The 20,458-nt window shown below is 36.2% G+C and overlaps 1 protein-coding gene across 8 annotated transcripts in view; it reads left to right on the top strand.

Moving 5' to 3' along the window:
- The window catches only part of CHD6 (chromodomain helicase DNA binding protein 6), a 180,162-nt gene that overhangs the window by 144,041 nt on the left and 15,663 nt on the right, over positions 1 to 20,458 (top strand). For 7 of the 8 annotated variants that reach the window (XM_074211989.1, XM_074211991.1, XM_074211990.1 and 4 more), the window contains 6 exons: positions 1,353 to 1,401; positions 2,120 to 2,336; positions 2,734 to 2,942; positions 3,991 to 5,592; positions 10,720 to 10,871; positions 12,815 to 13,021. In XM_074211989.1, the coding sequence (XP_074068090.1) occupies positions 1,353 to 1,401; positions 2,120 to 2,336; positions 2,734 to 2,942; positions 3,991 to 5,592; positions 10,720 to 10,871; positions 12,815 to 13,021 (2,436 nt within the window). The remainder of the gene's footprint in view (positions 1 to 1,352; positions 1,402 to 2,119; positions 2,337 to 2,733; positions 2,943 to 3,990; positions 5,593 to 10,719; positions 10,872 to 12,814; positions 13,022 to 20,458) is intronic. The other variant, XM_074211992.1, reaches the window with a different exon arrangement.

Here is a 20,458-nt window from a genome sequence, read left to right as displayed (position 1 = left end):
TCTGTCTATCTATATATTTATAGCTGTGTGTGTGTGTGTGTGTGTGTGTGTGTGTGTGTGTGTGTGTGTGTGTGTATCTTATAGAGCAGAGGAGGACCCTTCTATCAGGTAGAAAAGTGAAGGGTAGCCTATTGCTCATAAATTATACATCATTCAAGACAGCCTTCGTATATTATTTTATCTGTTGTTTCAAGTTATCTTTGTTGCCCTTTATTGTTGACAGAAGCTAATAATACAGGAAGGGTGCTGGATAATAGGAAAATATTTGTGATAGGTTTAAAAATATATACCTGGCTAAATATGCTTTATAACATGACACACGTTTGTGCCAAGATAAGGTAAGGACAGTTTCAAGGTTATTTAGCCTTTCTTACATTATGAAAAGAAGTTGAACATTCAGTGCTAAGTGCTTGCTTACTTTAGTTGGAAAAAGGATACATATTAGGCTGGTGTGATCTAGTTATAGAAATTACTTCACTTTCCTAAACCTTTGCTTGTACTCTCCACATAGGAAAAGAGCACAGATGTTGCTCCCCACTCTGATTTGCATTTTCATGTTTTTTCTTCAAAGCAGCAAGACTCCAAGATAATTATCTGCATTTTAAATAAGTTGTGCTTTCCATGTTAAAAGTTTTTTTTTCTAGTCTCATCTGCCAAGTACCTTAAGTTAAAGAATTTGAGAGAAGATCCATTATATGCAGACTGTCCAAACACATGCCACCCGAGGCTTATATATATATATATCCCCTAAATGATCATTTAGGCTGAAAGGAGCTCATCAAAAAGCAACAATATTAATCCACATAAAAACACTTCAGTGGAAATTAGTCCTTTTTCCTACCCTAATCATACATAATTCATATTTCAAGTTTTGTATCTTTTGGGAATAAGGACTTAAAAAGATCTTCTCATTAGACTAAGGATTAACCTTTTCGATAGGCATTTCTCTTGGTGCTAGTTGAGTAAAATGCTCACCTTCAGAAGCATATCTCTGCCAATGATAACAGTACAGATTCACTTGGAGCCTTGATTCATTATTTTAATTTGAATTTACAGGGAATTTAACCCATTGGGTTCTTTGATTGGGCAATAGTACTCAAAAAGTGTTACCTGATACAGTTCTAAGCACTAACTCTAACAAACTTTTCTCTAGTTATTTTTAAAATATAAAAATCACTCCATGGAAGACATTCAGTAAACAAGCCTAATCCAGATTTGATGACAGCTCACAAGGAATATGTTTCTTAAATATTCTTATTCTTTCTGTATAAGAGCATGCAGTATACATTAGTAGTGATCAAAGAATAGTTTGTGGCATTCCTTGATAGTTACGGTCCCCTTTTTGTCCCTAGGAGGATACCAGTTTTGGTGAAAATGAGAAGAAGGAGGAAAACATGGCAGGTGAGACAGTGCCCTTCAGAAGGCAATGAAAAAAAAGCATCCAAGAGAGCTACTGCTTTTCAGAAGCCTCTTTAAGAAAGATTGACGTTCTTCAGACTCTTCAATACCTTTTCTGTTGTGCTTATAATATAGATGTCAAAATGATTTTGATCTCCATATAGCTGACATTGAAATTCTAAGAATAGTGACCATAATTCTTCTTTAGGACAAAGAGTTAAGGATTTAAGATTAATGGATCAAAAAATTGTAGGTTAGAATAACAGTGAGAAGGAAAACCCAGCTACATTATATTTTACAGTTCTGAATAAAGAAAGCAATAGAGTTCTTGCTTATCTCATACTTCTTATAAGTTATATCTAAGATTTCCAGAGGTTTCTTTCACTCCTATAAAGCAGCTTACTCTAGAAACAGAACTTTATAGTATTTATGCTTTACAGATATCCTAAGTTAATCCTAAGATTATGCACAGCACAAAGATTCAAATAATTTTTGCTGAGCTCTTGTTCTTGAATTTGTTATTAAAGGCCCTGGAATATGTTACTTTGGAAAATAATGGTGCTCTGAGTAAATTATTGAGCTATTTCTCTCTAGCTCTGGTATTTTTGTTTATCCTTAAAGCAAAAAAAAAATATTAAAAATGTGAGTTTTCACTTTTAAAAATAAATCCCCTTTATTTTGGTTGTTTGTAAATACTAATATCCTCACTTGATGTTTGAAGCCCAGGATGGCTCCGACCCAGACAGATCGCCCTGGCCCGTTTCCTCCGCCCTTACAGCTCGGTTGAGACGCCTGGTCACTGTTTACCAACGTTGTAATCGTAAGGAACCCACTCGAGCTGAAATTTTAGGTCCAGGTAACCAGGGATATTGGGTCCAGGAAGACATGTTTAGGAGAGCCACTGAAATGGACCCTATCAACAAGGATATCCAAAAAAGGTAATAGTAACAAAAAAAAAGATGCCATAATATATATTAGTAAAGAATATAAGAAAATCAGACTTCATAGCTAAGTTAAAAGTTTATATAAAAGGGAAATGTTCTCTTCCAAGGTTAATTAGGTCCTCAGAATTAAACAGAACAAAATATTAAGGTTTTTATAAGGGTAAATTTCTCATAGTTTGGATTGAATGCATTTTCTGGGGTGGTTGGGTTTAAACATGTAGATATCCATATCTTCTCCTGTGAGACTGGCAGCCTCTTTTCCAAAATTGCCTTAGTGTCTGGGGATGTGGGTTAGCAATAATGCAAGTCTAGTTTGCACCTGACTAGCACATTTAAGAATGGGAGTACCAAAATATTTTGCTTTTTTTTTTAACTTATGTGATTCCTCAAGATGGACAAGAAGAGAGCAAGCAGATTTCTACAGAACAGTGTCCTCCTTTGGTGTTGTCTACGACCAAGAAAAGAAATCTTTTGATTGGACCCAATTTCGTGTCATCTCACACTTAGACAAGAAGACAGATGAAAGTCTAGAAAAATATTTTTACAGTTTTGTGGCCATGTGTAGAAATGTTTGTCGCCTCCCCATGTGGAAAGATGATGGTAAGAAATACTTTTATCATATCAAGGAGACAGGAAAGTCTTGGAATAATTTATTTATTATTATAGTAATATATGTTCCGGTATGAGGAGCTCCTTGAGTGTTCTGTTTGTTCAGTTGATCCTTGCCCCAAAACTCAAATTATTCCTAATCTATTTTCCTACAGGTTAGGTTAAGATTTCATAATATAGTTAAAGAAAAATTGTCTCAACAATATAATTATTCTTTGGTAAAAGTCGGAGCAAATTGTAGTGCTTTAAGAATTTGTTTTAACCTGTACTTTTGAGTCTTGCCTACATTAAAAATCTATTGCAAATACAACTTTATCTGAGGTTAAAGATGACTGTCATTTGTTCATCCTTTTTTTTTTTTTTTAAAAGTTTTTGCAAGGCAATGGGATTAAGTGGCTTCCCCAAGGCCACACAGCTAGGTAATTATTGTGTTTGAGGTCAAATTTGAACTCAGGTACTCCTGACTCCAAGGCCAGTGCTTTATTCTACTGTACCACCTAGCTGCCCCATTATTTGGTCATCCTTTAAAGTGATGTTAAGCCAATCTCGGGAATTTTACAGTAACCTAGTTGTAATGGTTGTTTGTAGTTTTGTCCTTTGAGCCACACATTTACAGATAAAATCCTTATAGTGGCATTTCTATACCTCACAAAATCTGAAGTTGAAAAATGTTGAAGCAACTGAATTAAATGTAAAGGACACCTAAGTTCTTGCCTCCACCATGGCTTCAGAAAGTCATGCATAATGGGACTAGCCTTTACAAAATTGTCCTTTGACCTGGGTCTATAATTTTCCAGAAGATTGATTCATTTTCTCTTAGCTTTTATTGTTTACTATTGGTCATGTTTACTAAAATAATAAACTTAACACTTTTGTCAACTGATGGTTTTTGTTTTATTATTCATAGTTAAACCACGATTAGATAGTGATATTATAATATATGATAAGTTTTGAGTTATGTAAGTAAAACACCATTGTTGCCAAGAACCATATCAATTATTAACTGAATAATTAATTTTCTGCTAATTTGTTTCTTGAGGTCCACCAGATCCCACACTTTATGTTGAGCCAATCACAGAAGAACGTGCTGCAAGAACTCTCTACCGTATTGAACTTCTGCGTAAGGTCCGAGAGCAAGTACTGAAATATCCTCAGTTGCATGAACGCCTCCAGCTCTGTAGGCCTAGCCTCTATTTGCCTGTCTGGTGGGAGTGTGGAAAGCATGATCGAGACTTACTCATCGGCACAGCTAAGCATGGGCTCAGTCGTACTGACTATTACATCATGAATGACCCACAGTTATCCTTTCTGGATGCCTATAGAAATTATGCTCAGCACAGAAGAACAGAAGCACAAGGTCCAGAAAACACATGTTGTCTTTACCAGACTAATTCACGACTTTATGAATCCCTTACATATACTCAAATGGGAAGGACTTGCGAGTCCATAGAGTCCATTGAATCTGAGAATCAAATTAAAATGGAAAGCATGGGTGATAATCTCAGTCACAATGAAAACAATTTACCTGATGTAACATGTGAAAATTTTATTTCTAAAGTTCAGGATATCATTTCTATTAACCATGATGACAGCTTATTACCTGATTCTCTGGAGTGTATGATGTTTGGTGAAAAGGTTTTCAATAGTGACTCGGGTTCTTTCATTCAAGAGAACCCCAGCAACACTGAATCCAAGAAAGATATTTCTGTAGTCTTAGCAAGCAAAAACAAAGAGAATCGACCAGGTAGCCTTGAAGTAGAGATGGCAACAAACCGCTGTTCCCTAGGTAATTTAGAAGCAAAAATAGAACAAATGAGCAATAAAAATGAGAAGCGTTTGTCTCTCTTGACTATAAAGGATATGGACTCTAACAAGTACACACCTGCTTCAAGACATGAAACTGTAAGACATCCTGAAGCCAAATGTAGTATTCCCCAACCCTTAGAGCAAGGGAATGTAAGTAGATTAATGGAGATGTGTAGCCTTAGTGTGTGTAATTCTGAAAGAAAACTTTCTTCAGAGCAGCGGTTAATTGATTTGTTGGGAAATAAAAGCCTAGAAGGTAAATTAATGTTGAATCAGAACCACAGTGATGAAGAAGAAGAAGAAGAAGAAGATGAGGAAGAAGAGGAAAATTCAGAAATGGGAGCACAAATAAGAGAAAGACCAGAAGATACAGGTCAAACTGATCTCAATACTAACATACCAAATAAAATGGACAGAGGCTTCACTATAGATAAAACCAGGGAAGGGGCCCTAGAGACTCAAAACCGTGATCCTACAGAACTTAGGTGTGTGGATCAAACAGTTTGTGAATGTCACTGCAAACCTATCGACAGGTGGAAAAATCAGGGAGACAGCATGCAGTTTGAAATGGAAAAGACCAAGTTCCCTGACCCAGACTTGTACAAAGGCAAAACTGCTAATAGTATTGCTGTGGAAGGTGGAAACAAAACTCTTCTAGCTGAATCCTTGAAAGTGGACCATGAGTTTTTACAAGAAAATTCCTGGGAAGACAAGACAGAAAGGCAAAGAGGTTACACCGCCTGCCCTTTTGATAGGAGTGATCTCAAACAAGAAGATGTTGACTTCGAGAATAAGGAAGATGATGATGAGAAGGAAGGAAACTTTCAGGGTCAAGGTATAGTATGGGGAATATTGTACTTTTCTAATGAGACCACTCACCATTTTTTTGGTCCCCACCATAAGTGCTCAGAACCCTTTTGCAAGCCCGCTTCTGTTTTTCTGAGGCCTCCTGTAATCTTAGCATGTTATGAATGTGTAATTTGAATTCATAAGGAAGCAATCCTAATTACTATTTCTGTTATGGTTAAATTCATCTTCCTGTTTCAGTAAGAGAGCACAGCCAGGTTATAAGAACCATTCTAGAAATGTGGAGATTAATAGTTTATAGTCACCTCCTTCCTTGTCCTCAGCAGATAAAAATGTGACTAGATTTTATCTTTTAGGAATAGCTAGCTATGTAGCCTTAGACAAGCCACTTAACCCCATTGCCTTGAAAAAAAACTATTAAAAATAGGAAAAGAACTAAGAAGATAATCACTATTTGTGGCATTTTTTTTTTGCAGTATCCTTATTAGATAGATCATTCACATATTATTTCCATTTTACAAATTAGGAAATTGAGCCCCCAGAGACAGAAAATGACTTGTAAGTGTCAGGGCTAAGATTCAATCATAAGCTTTTGAATCCAGAGGTTGGGTGTTTTCATAGTTGATGCTATCATAAATGGCTTCATAGTTTGGAGGATCCTATATTAGTTCTACCCATTTATAAGCTTTAGAGGAACATAGCATTATAAAGTTGCATTTCTGTGCTAGGCCCCATGCAAAGTACTTTACAGATGTTATCTCTTTTGATCTTATTTTGCAAAGGAACAAACTGAAAGGGGGGAAATTGATTAGCTAATCCAAAAATCTGGGGAAACCATGTCTCAAATTGACAGTCTGTGAGAATGAAGGGAAAAAGACTTTAGTGGAAAATATATAGAAGATGTACACTTAAAATTCACCAATCAAAATGTTCATGCCAAGAAAAATGGGCACTTGACACCAGAGGACAGTACAAAGAAGTGATGATCATGCTATTCATAGGATACCAAATGTGAGCTGGAGGGGCCCTCCAAAGTCATCTCATTCAATGCTCTCATTTTGCAATTAAGGAAGTGGGGCCCAAAGTCTGACATGACTTGTCAGGTCATAAGAATTCATTTTCAATACACTTTACACTTTGCTATACTGTCCTTAAGGCTTAACTCACAAAGCATAAAGTTTGACTTAGAAAGGGAAATAATAAAAAGCCATATGCACATTAAACCTGAAGGAAAGAAATACGACAAGAGACAGATGAATGCCACTAAGTTGGTTTCCTGGACCAACTTAAATTAAAATTGGAGCAGGAAGAATATTTTGGAAGAATGATAGAAGGTAAAGAAAATGAATGTTCTGAGACCCTTGAAATTTAAAATATTTTTGTACCTTTATTCTCCAAAACAATATTGAAATAATTGCATTTTTAAGAAAAGTTAAATTTCTTAATACACAGTAATGACCATGTCTGCAGTAAAATTTTAATTAACCAGGATGTTTACAGCAGGGATTTTTAACATTTTTTGTTTCATAGACTGCTTGGCAGCCGGTGAAACTTATGAATTTCAGACACTTCAATATATTGTTTTAAAGATGCATAAAATAAGATGCATAGGATTATGAAGGAAGCATGATACTGAGTAAAGTTAGCAGAACATTTTTTTAAAAAGAATTTTACTGACACTTCTCTCTCTCCATCAGTTAAAAACCCTTGGCTCAGGGTTTTCAGTTGTTTTTTCACTCATGTGAGAGCAAGAAAGAGAGAAAGTGGAAGTAGGGAGATTGGTCATTTAATGATTAAATAGAAAATCTTTTTTGTTTCATCCCCTTTTTATCCTCTGTAAAAAAAATAGTTTTCCTTTCTGCCTCAGTGTACAGTATATAAAGCTTAATTGAATCTTTGTTTGACAATTCAGGGTTTTGTAATTGTTGAGGGTCAACATTTCCAACTATGAATCTTTATTGTTTAGTCCTATAAATATGGAATGTATAGTAAACTGAACTGAATCCATACTCAACCAAGGCAAAACATTGAAAGATATCTTGTTTTAAAAGATACTGACAACTTAGTTCTTCTTTCTGATAAAAGTCACATATGGCAAAGGAGGGGAGAATTTTGATTGAGATCTTATTTTATGTCTCTCCTAAAGATTTCTTCATCTTCATGTCTTCCAGTCCCAACTCCCACTGTTAGCAGCCTATACGCAGCAAGCATCCTATAGATCATTAACTGACATAATTGCAGAAAGGAACTATTCCCAGGAAGGAAGGTGCTGATAATGCTACTAGTTGTTCTAGGAGTAGAGAAGTGAAGGAGTGGGAGGTGAGCTGAATGCAAAATCATTTAACTAGAAGAGACAAAGTAATAAGTAAGTAGTTCTGGGAGCTGGCTGTGACTTGCTATGAGAAGGGAAGGAACTGGTAGAGTTGGAAAGGGAAGGAGTGGATACTGCAGAGAAAGCTCTTAAAGAACACAAAAAGCAAGAGTTGTATGATTTATTCTGCCTGGCTTAAATCTGAAGCTAGCCAAGGCCTGGAAGGTTGAGGGAGAGGAGTGGGGGAAGGGAGGAGTGTCTGGTTTGCACACACAATAAAGTAAAGGAACATGATACATAGCTGCAGAAGCTGCAGAAACATTGAATGGCACCTGCTTCACACCAGGCATTATGCTTTTATACTGTTAAATAGAAAAGATTCTAGTACATTGCTCATTAGGAATTTTTTCTAAAGGGATGTGTCAGGGCAATATCCCATTTTTAGTCCCACGGTGGTCAGTCAACCTCTTCCCCTTGATACAGTGAGGCCTCTGCTAGGCTCTATGCCTCTGCCCTTCATTGTGGCATTTTTCTGATTAGTCTATATGAAATAACCTCATATTTGAAAGGATAAGTATGACTTGTCATTTCACAGAGAAAAGATATCCAGAATTTATTCCCCCCTAAACTCTGCCCCCTTCCCTATTACTGTAGAGGACAATCAGTCCCTCAGGCTCCCAACCTAGAAGGCATTCTCTATATGCCAAACAACATTTTGTACTTGATTCTGAATGCAATAAGAAGCCATCGGAGTATGTGGATGTATTGGGGAAGTGGGGTTGATATGATCAGACATGCACTTCAGGAAAATTATATTAGTGGATTAATGGAAGAGAGATTAGAGTGGGGAAGAGACATGAGGCAGGCACACCCCACTAGCAAGCTATTCAATAATCTATATATGAGGTGATAAGAGCCTACACCAGGCTCTTGACCAGAGGGGTCAAGGAGGGACAATCAAGAATGTTCCAAGGGTATAATTGAAAGACCTTGGCAACAGATTGATTATGGAGGATGAGAGACAGTAAGGACTCTAGAATAACTCCTAAGTTGGGAACCTGAGGGACCAAGAGGATGAGATTGTCCTCTCTATTAATAGGGAAGGGGCGGTGGATCTTAGGGGAAATGAATTTTGATTTGGACATACTGCGTTTAAAATGTCATCCAGGGCGGCTAGGTGGCATAGTGGATAAAGCACCGGCCTTGGAGTCAGGAGTACCTGGGTTCAAATCCAGTCTCAGACACAATTACCTAGCTGTGTGGCCTTGGGCAAGCTGCTTAACCCCATTTGCCTTGTAAAAAAAAAAAACTAAAATGTCATCCATAGGGGTGGCTAGGTGGCGTAGTGGATAAAGCCACTGGCCTTGGAGTCAGGAGTACCTGGGTTCAAATCCAGTCTCAGACACCTAATAATTACCTAGCTGTGTGGCCTTGGGCAAGCCACTTAACCCCATTTGCCTTGCAAAAAAATAAAAATAAAAAAAAAATAAAATGTCATCCATTTTAGGACATCCAGTTCAAGAAAACTGAAAGACAGTTGGAGATGTGAGATTGAAGGTCAGCAGAGAGCTTGGGGCAAGTAGAATTTAAGAATCAGCATTTTTGCTCTTTTTTAGTTTTTGCAAGGCAATGGGGTTAAAGTGAAGCGCAAGACCACACAGCTAGGTAATTAAGTGTCTGAGGCCGTATTTGAACTCAGGTACTCCTGACTCCAGGGCTAGTTCTCTATCCACTGCATCACCTAGCCACCCCAGCATTTTTGTTCTTTAGTCATTTTTTGTCATGTCCAATTTTTCATGATCCTTTTGGGGTTCTCTTGGCAAAGATACTGGAGTGATTTGCCATTTCCTACTCCAGCTCCTTTTACAGATGAGGAAGCTCAGGCAAACAGGGTTAAGTGATTTACTCAGAGTCACACAGCTAGTGAGTATCTGAGGCTGGATTTAACTCAGGAAGAGCAATCTTCCTGACTTTAGGCTTGACACCCCTAGCTACCATGCCATCTAACTGCCCAGTGTCAGGATGGAATTTAAATCCAGGATGAGTTCACCAATGAATTAGTTCTAGAGGAGAAAAGAAAAGAGGACCCAGACAGAACCATGAGGGACACTTCCTGAAAGAGGATCAGCAAAGGAGACAAAGAAGGAATGATCAGATAGGTAGGAGAACCAGAAAAACCTAACACAAACCCTGTTCTCAAGGAACTCACACACTAGTAAGAGAAACTACACACATGAAAGGTTTTGCTGCCAGTCAGAAAGGGTCCCATGGTTCTTAGGGTGCAGAAGCATAAGAGATAGCAATGCTTCTCCTTGAATGTCATTTCTACTGATAAAATTGAGGTAGCTTGATAGTGCAGTGGATGGAGCACTGGGCTGAGATGAGTCTTACTGAGTTCAAATCTTAGGCAAGTCATTTAACCCTGTTTGCTTTAGTTTCCTCATTTGTAAAATGAACCAGAAAAGAATTGGCAAACTACTCTAGTACCTTTGACCAAAAAAAAAAAAAAAAAATGAGGTCATAAAGAGTTGGACACAACTGAAAAATGACTTAACAAAAACTTTTAAAATCATAAGTTTCTTACGTTGAGTGATTTGAGTGTTCCAAACACACCACATCAAACCACCACTGTGGTGAGCCTCCAAGGTGCAGAGGGTCACCAGATTGCCTAAGGAGAGGTGCTAGCCAGGCCAGGTTAGAAAAACAGTAGTGCTGATTGGTATTTGGGGTGGGCCCATCATTATACTCAGTCTCTCATCACCGTCATCACAAAAAAAAAAGAAATTGAATAGTTTGACTTTAGTTCATGTATAAAACTCATCTGCACATTTTTTATATTTTCAGATTATCCAGGAAAATACTCTGAAGAAGAAAGTAAAAGCTCTGCATCTGGAATAGCAGGAGACATTGGAGACGAACTCCAGGAAGCCCGAGCACCAACAATTGCCCAACTTTTGCAAGAAAAAACTCTTTATTCCTTCTCTGAATGGCCAAAGGTGCCTTCCAAACATTATGATGCCCATTAAGAATACTCATAACTAAAAGCAGTATATTTGGTGCCTCCTTAGGAATTAGCAAAATCAGGGACTTATCTACAGAACTTCAGAATTTGGAACCTAAAAAGATAGTCTGTGATGAGATCCATCTCCGTACACACATACACACATATAAATCCATTAGCTCTCCTGATCTTCTGACTTTGCCTTAGTTTGACTTTCTACTGACGCTCTAGTCTCATATGTTTCATGGTTAATTATTTATAAACCATTCCAGCAAATGTTATTTAAGACTTAATTTTTTTTATTTTTATTTTTTTTTTTTTTTAGGTTTTTGCAAGGCAAATGGGGTTAAGTGGCTTGCCCAAGGCCACACAGCTAGGTAATTATTAAGTATCTGAGGCCGGATTTGAACTCAGGTACTCCTGACTCCAGGGCCGGTGCTCTATCCACTGCACCACCTAGCCACCCCAAGACTTAATTTTTTAAAACTAACACATTTTGGGGCGGCTAGGTGGTGCAGGAAACTTCCCTGGAGTCAGGAGAACCTGAGTTCAAATCTGGCCTCAAATACTTAATAATTGACCTTGGACAAAGCACTTAACCCCATTGCCTTAAATTAAAAAAAAAAACTAACACATTTTAAGCCAAGGGTATGTTATTGAGTAAAATAGCATGATTTCACAACACTTTAAAAGAAATATTTAATACTTATCCTAATATTTAAAAGATTAAAATGGTTTGCAGGTTTTTTTTTTAATTTTAAGGTATATGTGATAAGAAAATGAAGCTGAAAAATTTAAAGAATCAAACTTTCTAGTTAAGAATTTCTTAATAAACCTATTTCAATCAACAGGAACTTATTTTTTACAACTTTGAAGGTGAAATTTCCTATTTTTGTTGGATTTCATGCAATTAACTTTTAGGAGGATTTTTTTTAGTCATAGGATCTGAGAAATGTTAAATTTGTAAATATATTTAGAGCTGGAAAAGGGACCATAAAATTCATTTAGTCCAACTCCTTCATTTTGTAGATGAGGAAACAGGACAGTAAGGTTGCCCAGGTAGTAAGGGGTAGGAGCTGGGATTCAAACTCAGAAGTTCTGGTTACAAATCCAAGTCATGTTGTGCATTGATGACAGACACACACACACACAACACGTTTAGCCTCTACATTGTTTTTGTTTATTTTGAATTTTACAGTTTTTCCCCTAATCTTGCTTCCCTTCCCCCCATCCCCGACAGAAGGCAGTCTGTTAGTCTTTACATTGTTTCCATGGTATACATTGATTTAAGTTTAATGTGATGAGAGAGAAATCATATAGCAAAATTACATGGTAAGATAATTTTTTTTTTAATTAAAGATAATATTCTTTGGTCTTTGTTCACACTCCACAATTCTTTCTCTGGATACAGATGGTATTCTCCATCAAAGATGCCCTAAAATTGTGCCTGATTGTTGCACTGATGGAATGAGCAAGTCCATTAAGGTTGACCATCACCCCCATGTTGCTGTTAGGATCTCTACATCGTTTTAATATCTCATAGCTAGATTTTTTCGCATTATTAAAATTGATTAGTGATTCTAGTTATACTCATAATTGCTCAGTTAGTCTAAACATCAAAAGTGATCACCTTGTGATCACACTTAATCCAAAGTGGACACAGTTCATTTTGAGGATATTGGCTATTCCTGACTACACTCAGTTCTCATCTTTGTGCCCTCTACCTGTGAAGTGTTTTAAGGGCTAGAAATATTCCCATGCAGTGAATGGTGTGAGGTGAGCACCCCAGCCCTTTCTCTCCCCCAATCTTTCTATAACCAATTCAGATTGTCTCAAAGGAAGTACTAAGGAAAAAGTATTGGTGAATTGACTGCATTTGAAGTTTCTACTACCCAAGTGCTAGTGTAAGAGATTTGTTGTCACTATTCTTATTTGCAGGATCGTGTGATAATTAACCGCATAGACAACATCTGCCATGCAGTCTTAAAGGGCAAGTGGCCTTCTAGCCAACAGTATGAAATGCCAAGCACACTGCCTGCTCCGGTGTTAATCAGCAGTCCCAGCTCACGAAACAGTCTTGCAGATCAAGAAACTCCAGGCTCAAACTTCAGCAATGGAGCTACATTAGTCACACAGATCCCAAAGGTAAGAGGGCAGGTGTTTACCTCAAATGAGGAGCTGTTAATAACGGCTTCTGCTTGCTTTCTCATTCATTGATTCAACAGAAATTTTAGTATATAGCACTATTGGGATTTTCCCTAAATATCAAAATATCAAGGCAACAGATATTTTTAAAACTTTATCTCCTCAAGTTTCTTGTACTTTATTATATCTACATATTTTATTCTTTAATAAGATATAAGCTTAAAAGTCCTGAACTAGGTTTTTTGGTTCTTATATTCTTAGTGCTTTACAGATAGTAAATATCCAGGTGAAACTATGAGGTAAAAGTAGCTAGAGATAAATATTTGGAAATTGTCTTTATAAATGTGATCCTGACAATATCTCTAAGAAAATGATAGTCCTCTGGGTTTGAAATCTTAAAGGCATCTCAATAAATATTTATTAATTGCCTATTATGAGCTGGGGCACTGGACCTTAGGTCTTCCTGAGTTAAAAAATCTAACCTCAGATACTTAACTGTGTGACTCTGGGCAAGTATCTTAATCCTGTTTACCTCAGTTTCCTCATCTGTAAAATGAGCTGGAGAAGGAAAAGTTAAACCATTCCAGTGTCTTTGCCAAGAAAACCCCACATGAGGTTACATGAATCAGACATGACTGAAATGCAACAAAGTTCTAGGTGCTAGGGCTACAAGGACTAAAAAAGAAAGATATCCTCTGCTCTCCAGGACCTTGTAATCTAATGGGGGAAGATAAAACACAAAATGAAGCTGAAAAACTGAGAGGATGGAGAGAAGTATATATATATTCATTGTGGAGAAGTCAATCAGAGAATTCTCAAAATAGTGTATCTGTCTAAGTGAGAAAAATCATCTTTGGTGGATCTCACAATGGGGCAGTCCATTTCAACTTATTAAAACCACTTTTATGAATACCTTTTTGTCTTTATAACAAGAGTCATTTCTGGAAATATCACCATCTCCCCCAACCCCAAAATTGAACCTTCCTTTGTATCTCTCCCCTCAGATTAAAAAGTCAATGGGCTATATGTGTGTGCAGCATGTTGCCCTATTGATCCCCTATTTCTCTTACATGAGAAGGAAAGTATATTTAATTATTTGTTCTCTGGGATAGATATTGACTCTTCAGTAACACAGAATTTGAGTTCCTTTTAATGATCTTTTTGGTTTTGTTGCTATATTCTTTGCTTTTTGTTCTAGCTCTGCTTATTTTTTGCCTTAGCCCAAAATCTTCATATTCCTCAATGATATTCCATTATATTTTAACATACCACTTTTGCCTTTGAACATGTCTTTTTGCCATTGAATAGTATAGTTTATAGTAGTCTTTTATTTCTGTTTTTGACATCCTTAAGAAGGGTTACTGAGTTAAAGTGAATAAATGGTTTAATATTTTTTTCTTCCTTATAATTCCAAGTTGTTATGAATCATTTAAGAGTTGCACCAGTGATATATTTGTCAAACTGTTTTCCAATAGCCTTTAAAGCATTAACTGTTTCCACTTATCATTTTTGCTAAGGTGAAATCTTATATTTTAATTTATATTTCTCTTATTAGTAATTCAGGTAATGTTTTTATGTGCCTGTTGTTTTCTCTTGAAAACTGTTAGTCAACATTGTCCAATGTTGATAACTGCTTCTGGATAACTCTCCTTTGCATTTTAAGACATTTTGACCTCAGAGGAGTTGGAAATCCATTGGTCCTGCATCTCCAGGGCAGACAAAGGGTATTTGCATAACACTTTGTCAGAGACCTTCTACTACCTTATTTGTCCTTTGTTGGAAGGTCTTGAAAGGGAAATCTGGGAGATAGAGGGTGACCTTAAACCCAGGTCACATTGGCCAATGACAGAACTGGAATAAGTTCCAGGTCTTCAATTCTTAATCCTTTGTTGTTTCTACTATGCCAGTTACAGTGAAATATTAATTTAATATTTAATGCATCAAGAAAATGAAAAGAGATTAGAATATAAATGTACATCATTATTTGACTTCCATCTAGTCAACTGTTAAAGGAAGAATAGTTGCACTGAATGAAAATACAGAACCATAATGCAGAGCCTCAGTATCAACAAATATTAAAAATGCAAATCTAAATGATTTTAATGAATGAAAAAGTATTTAAGCACTTATTGTTTGCCAGACATTATGATAATATGATGTTAAATGCCTGTTAAGCTAGCAAATTAATAAAATAATAAAGTCCAGTATTTGTACAGAACTAAGTCCATTGATTGTGTAGACTTAGAGAATGATCAGATAGCATGTAGGACAAACTGCAAAGCTTATTGCCCTTTTACCTCTGAGAACATAACCCCACAGAAATAACTACCTCTCCTTCCTCTTATTTTTGACTCCCTCTACCTCAGTCCCACTAAAGGGTAACTTATAGAAACTTATTCTGGAAAAATAGTCCAAGCATCCCACAATAAGAAAATGGTTAAGTAAATGATGGTGTGTGATCATTTGAGAATATTCTTATATGTAAATGACAAATCTTTAAACTCTCTCAGTATGTTTATTTATCAGTCCACAAACATTTAATGAGTGTTTACTATGTATAATACCACTAAAAACTGAAAGAAATGCAAAGATAATTTTAAAGGGCTTAAAATTTAGTGAGGTCCTAATACACATATATAAAGAAATTGTACATAGAGTAGAAAATGATACAAATACAATATGTCAGAAGTGCTTACTATATATAGAACACTCTATTTCAGACTTGATCTCTGCTCTTGACGACCTTTCTATAAATATTACAGAAATATATTTTTATGTGATATTATTAGGTGGGTACTCATATTAAAGATGATGGTTTTTCTGATGATCCTCAACTGGAATTCATATACAGCCGTCCCAAACTAGTTCTATGGTTTCTAGAGGCACAATTGACTTGAGGTAGTTTTAATAAATTCATCAGTAGAATAGATATAGTTTATCCAAATTAAAATAAATATTTGAGCAGGTGGACAAGATAGAGTTAGACTAGATGATTTGATGATAGCTTCAGGTTTTTGTTTTATTTTTTTTTTCAGTACCTGGCTTGGTTGGGCTGTATTATTGCCATAGTCGGTGTTTAGGTGGACTCAGAAATATTGAATTACTAGACCCAAAGAAGAGTCATTATTCTGACAAACAAGGAAAATGATCAGTTTAGAAGGAACATGTGAAAACTGAGATACTAATGCTACTGTTGGTGGGATTGTGAACTGATCCAACTATTCTGTAGAGGAATTTGGAACCATGCCCAAAGGCCTATAAAATTGCATACCCTTTGATCCAGCAATACCACTACTAGATCTGTATCCTAAAGAGATCATAAAAAAGGACCCACATGTACAACAATATTTATAGCAGCTTTGTAGTGGCAAATAATTGGAAAAGGAATGCCCATTATGAACAAGTTGTGGTATGTGAATGTAAAGAGTATTATTGTTCTATAAGAAATCCCATGAGCAGGCAGATTTCAGAAAAACCTGGAAAGACTTGCAAGAGCTGAGACTAAAGTGAGCACAACCAGGAGATCATTGTACACCTTAATAGCAATGTAATGTGATGATCAACTATAAGCTCTCTTCAGCAATGCAGTTATCAAGGAAAATTTCTAAAAGACCTATTCTGGAAAATGCTGTCCACATCCAAAGAATGAACGATGGAACTTGAGTGCAATTCAAGTATACTATTTTCACTTTTTTAAATTTGTTTTTTTTTTCTTCTCAGCTATTTCTCTTTTGTTCTGACTAATATGGAAACATTTAACTTGATTGTACATGTATAACCTATATCAGTTTACTCACTGTCTTGGGGAGAGAAAAGAGGAAGAGGGAGGAAAAAAAACTCAAAATTTTATAAAAAATTAAATGTTGAAAACTATCTTTACAGATAATTGGAAAAAAATTCATTATTATATATAACCAGAAATCAGTCTTTTAACAAATTTATAAATAACACAAAAATTGTAAGTATAGCTAATATACAGGTTGACATAGTCGATATCCAAAAAAAAAAATAGACAATTGCTTGGAGTAAAGGGCCAGATTTAATAAAGATGAGCACATCTGGAATTTAAAAAAAAATTCTTCAGGATAGGACGCAATCAGAAAATTATCAGAAATAATATAAGAGGTCAATAAAAGAGAACTTCCTTCTCCTGCCTGGAGGTGACAGTCTACCTCAGAACTGAGACTCTGAAACAGTTAAAGAAGTTTCTGCTAATCCCAAGCTCAGGAACATTGCCTTAGTTGAAAGAACTAAAGAATGTATATATAATACAGTCCAACCAAGCCAGCGACTGAAAAAAAAATAAACAAAAACCTGAAGCTATCATTAAAAAATGACCCAAAAGACTGTCTGATCCACATGTCCAGTAGAGATACTATACTCTTGAGTTAAGTGCTAGGAGACATGAATCCTGCCCATTTTATCTAGACATCTGCTGCTCTGTAGCAGAGCAGGTTGCCTGAACCTGTCTAGCAACCAATTCCTAGTGGCAGCGTGACTTCAACTAAAAGCAGTAGAGCCTGGTAAGAAACACGGCCACCAAATGATCCATTCATCCAATCCAATAGTATATGGACTCATACAATCAAGACCTTAGGAGAAGCAGTCTGGGTGAGCAGACATTCTTTTTTTTTTATTTATTTAAATTTATTTTTTATTAAAGATATTATGAGTTTTACATTTTTCCCCCAATCTTGCTTCCCTCCCCCCCCCCACAGAAAGCACTCTGTCAGTCTTTACTTTGTTTCCATGTTGTACCTTGATCCAAATTGGGTGTGATGAAAGAGAAATCATATCCTTAAAGAGAAGTCTAAGAAGTAACAAGATCAGACAATAAGCTATCTGGTTTTTTCCCTAAATTAAAGGGAATAGTCCTTGTACTTTGTTCAAACTCCATAGCTCCCTATCTGGATACAGATGGCACTCTCCTTTGCAGACAGCCCAAAATTGTTCCCGATTGTTGCCCTGATGGAATGAGCAAGTCCTTCAAGGTTGAACATCACTCCCATGTTGCTGTTAGGGTGTACAGTGTTTTTCTGGTTCTGCTCATCTCACTCAGCATCAGTTCATGCAAATCCCTCCAGGTTTCCCTGAAATCCCGTCCCTCCTGGTTTCTAATAGAACAATAGTGTTCCATGACATACATATACCACAGTTTGCTAAGCCATTCCAATTGAAGGATATTTACTTGATTTCCAAATCTTTGCCACCACAAACAGGACTGCTATAAATATTTTTGTACAAGTGATGTTTTTACCCTTTTTCATCATCTCTTCAGGATATAGACCCAGTAGTGGTATTGCTGGATCAAAGGGTATGCTCATTTTTGTTGCCCTTTAGGTGTAATTCCAAATAGCTCTCCAGAAGGGTTGGATGAGTTCACAGCTCCACCAACAGTGTAATAGTGTCCCAGATTTCCCACATCCCTTCCAACAATGATCATTATCCTTCCTGGTCATATTGGCCAATCTGAGAGGTGTGAGGTGGTACCTCAGGGAAGCTTTAATTTGCATTTCTCTAATGATTAATGATTTAGAGCATTTTTTCATATGGCTATGGATTACTTTGATCTCCTCATCTGTAAATTGCCTTTACATATGTCCTTTGACCATTTGTCAATTGGGGAATGGCTTTTTGTTTTAAAAATATGACTCAGTTCTCTGTATATTTTAGAAATGAGTCCTTTGTCAGAATCATTAGTTGTAAAGATCGTTCCCCAATTTACTACATTTCTTTTTATCTTGGTTACATTGGTCTTATCTGTGCAAAAGCTTTTTAATTTAATGTAATCGAAATCATCTAATTGGTTTTTGGTGATGTTCTCCAACTTTTCCTTAGTCATAAACTGTTCCCCTTTCCATAGATCTGACAGGTAGACTAGTCCTTGATCTTCTGATTTGCTTATAGTATTGTTTTTTATGTCTATGTCCTGTAACCATTTGGATCTTATCTTGGTAAAGGGTGTGAGGTGTTGGTCTAATCTAAGTTTCTTCCATACTAACTTCCAATTTTCCCAGCAATTTTTATCAAAGAGGGAGTTTTTATCCCAATGGCCAGACTCTTTGGGTTTATCAAACAGCAGATTACTATAATCATCTCCTTGAGCAGACATTCTAATAGAAATACTTCCCCTACAAAACGTCAACCCCATCAAACATTTCAAATATGCATAAATCATCAATGTGGTATAGCAACCAAAGTACCTAATTCAACCTTAAACTTTATTAAGAGTAGCATAATAGGGGCAACTAGGTGGTACAGTGGATAGAGCACTGGCCCTGGAGTCAGGAGGACCTGAATTCAAATCTGCACACACACACACACACACACACACACACACACACACACACACACACACACTTAATAATTACCTAGCTCTGTGACCTTGGGCAAGTCACTTAACCCCACTGCCTTGCCAAAAGAAAGTGGCATAGTATCCAGCATTAAATAGGTAGGTGGCAGCCCCACTATATTCTGCTCTGACCAGACAACATCAGGAATTTTGAACACTATCTAATAGGCATCATATTTTAAGAATTTTGATCAACTGGAGAGGACATTGATGGGAGGAAAGAAGAGAGGGACAATCAAGATGGTGAAGAACCTAAAGGTAATGTCAAACAAGAAGACCAAAGAAACCAAGAATGTTTAACCTGGAAAAGAAAAGACTTAGGGTAAAACATGATCATCATTCCCAAATATCTGAAGAGCAGTCTTGTGGAAAACAATAAACTCATTCTAGGTGGCCCAAGAGAATAGAACTAGAACAATGGGTAGAAGCTTTAGGGAGGCAATATAGGTTTGATAAAAGTAACAATTTACTAATATTAAAACTATACAAAAACAGAATCAAATGGCTTAGGAGATGATAGATATTACCCCATAGGACATCTTCAAGTAGAGACCAGATAATCATTTGTCAGACTTATTATAACAGAGCTTCTTGTTCAAATAAAGTTTGAACTAAATGACCTTCTGAGGTCTCTCTGGTGTCATCAGATTTATTGTTTGTTCATTAAACAATTAAATGCCCATCGGAAAATTATATGAAATGTTAAATGAAAACTAGAAGAACACAAAATAAAATGAGTAAGTATAATTTGCTCTATTCATTATCATTTCAGAATAATATCATTAGTATAGTATCTAACCAAATCTCACTTTAACATGAAACTTAGTTCTGATTCCAGCATTAAAACCTAGTGGCATTTCTCCTGAGTGCCAGCCTTTATATTGTTTTTGTTTAATGTTTTACGATTATTAAAACTGTTTGGCTTCTGTAAATATTTATTTTACACTTCTATGATAAATTTTTTGACTATCAAGGATATTTATAATGTTCCAATTTTTTAGTTCCCAACTATTCTCTATAACATTGTTTCAACTAATGTATTTTCATGTAAATACTCTGATATAATAAAACCCTATGTATGCATA

This window comes from Macrotis lagotis, chromosome 1, assembly GCF_037893015.1.
Source record: "Macrotis lagotis isolate mMagLag1 chromosome 1, bilby.v1.9.chrom.fasta, whole genome shotgun sequence".
Classification (NCBI taxonomy): Eukaryota; Metazoa; Chordata; class Mammalia; order Peramelemorphia; family Peramelidae; genus Macrotis; species Macrotis lagotis.
The sequence above is the reverse complement of the archived record's forward strand: the minus strand, read 5'-3'. Positions and strand labels throughout refer to the sequence as shown.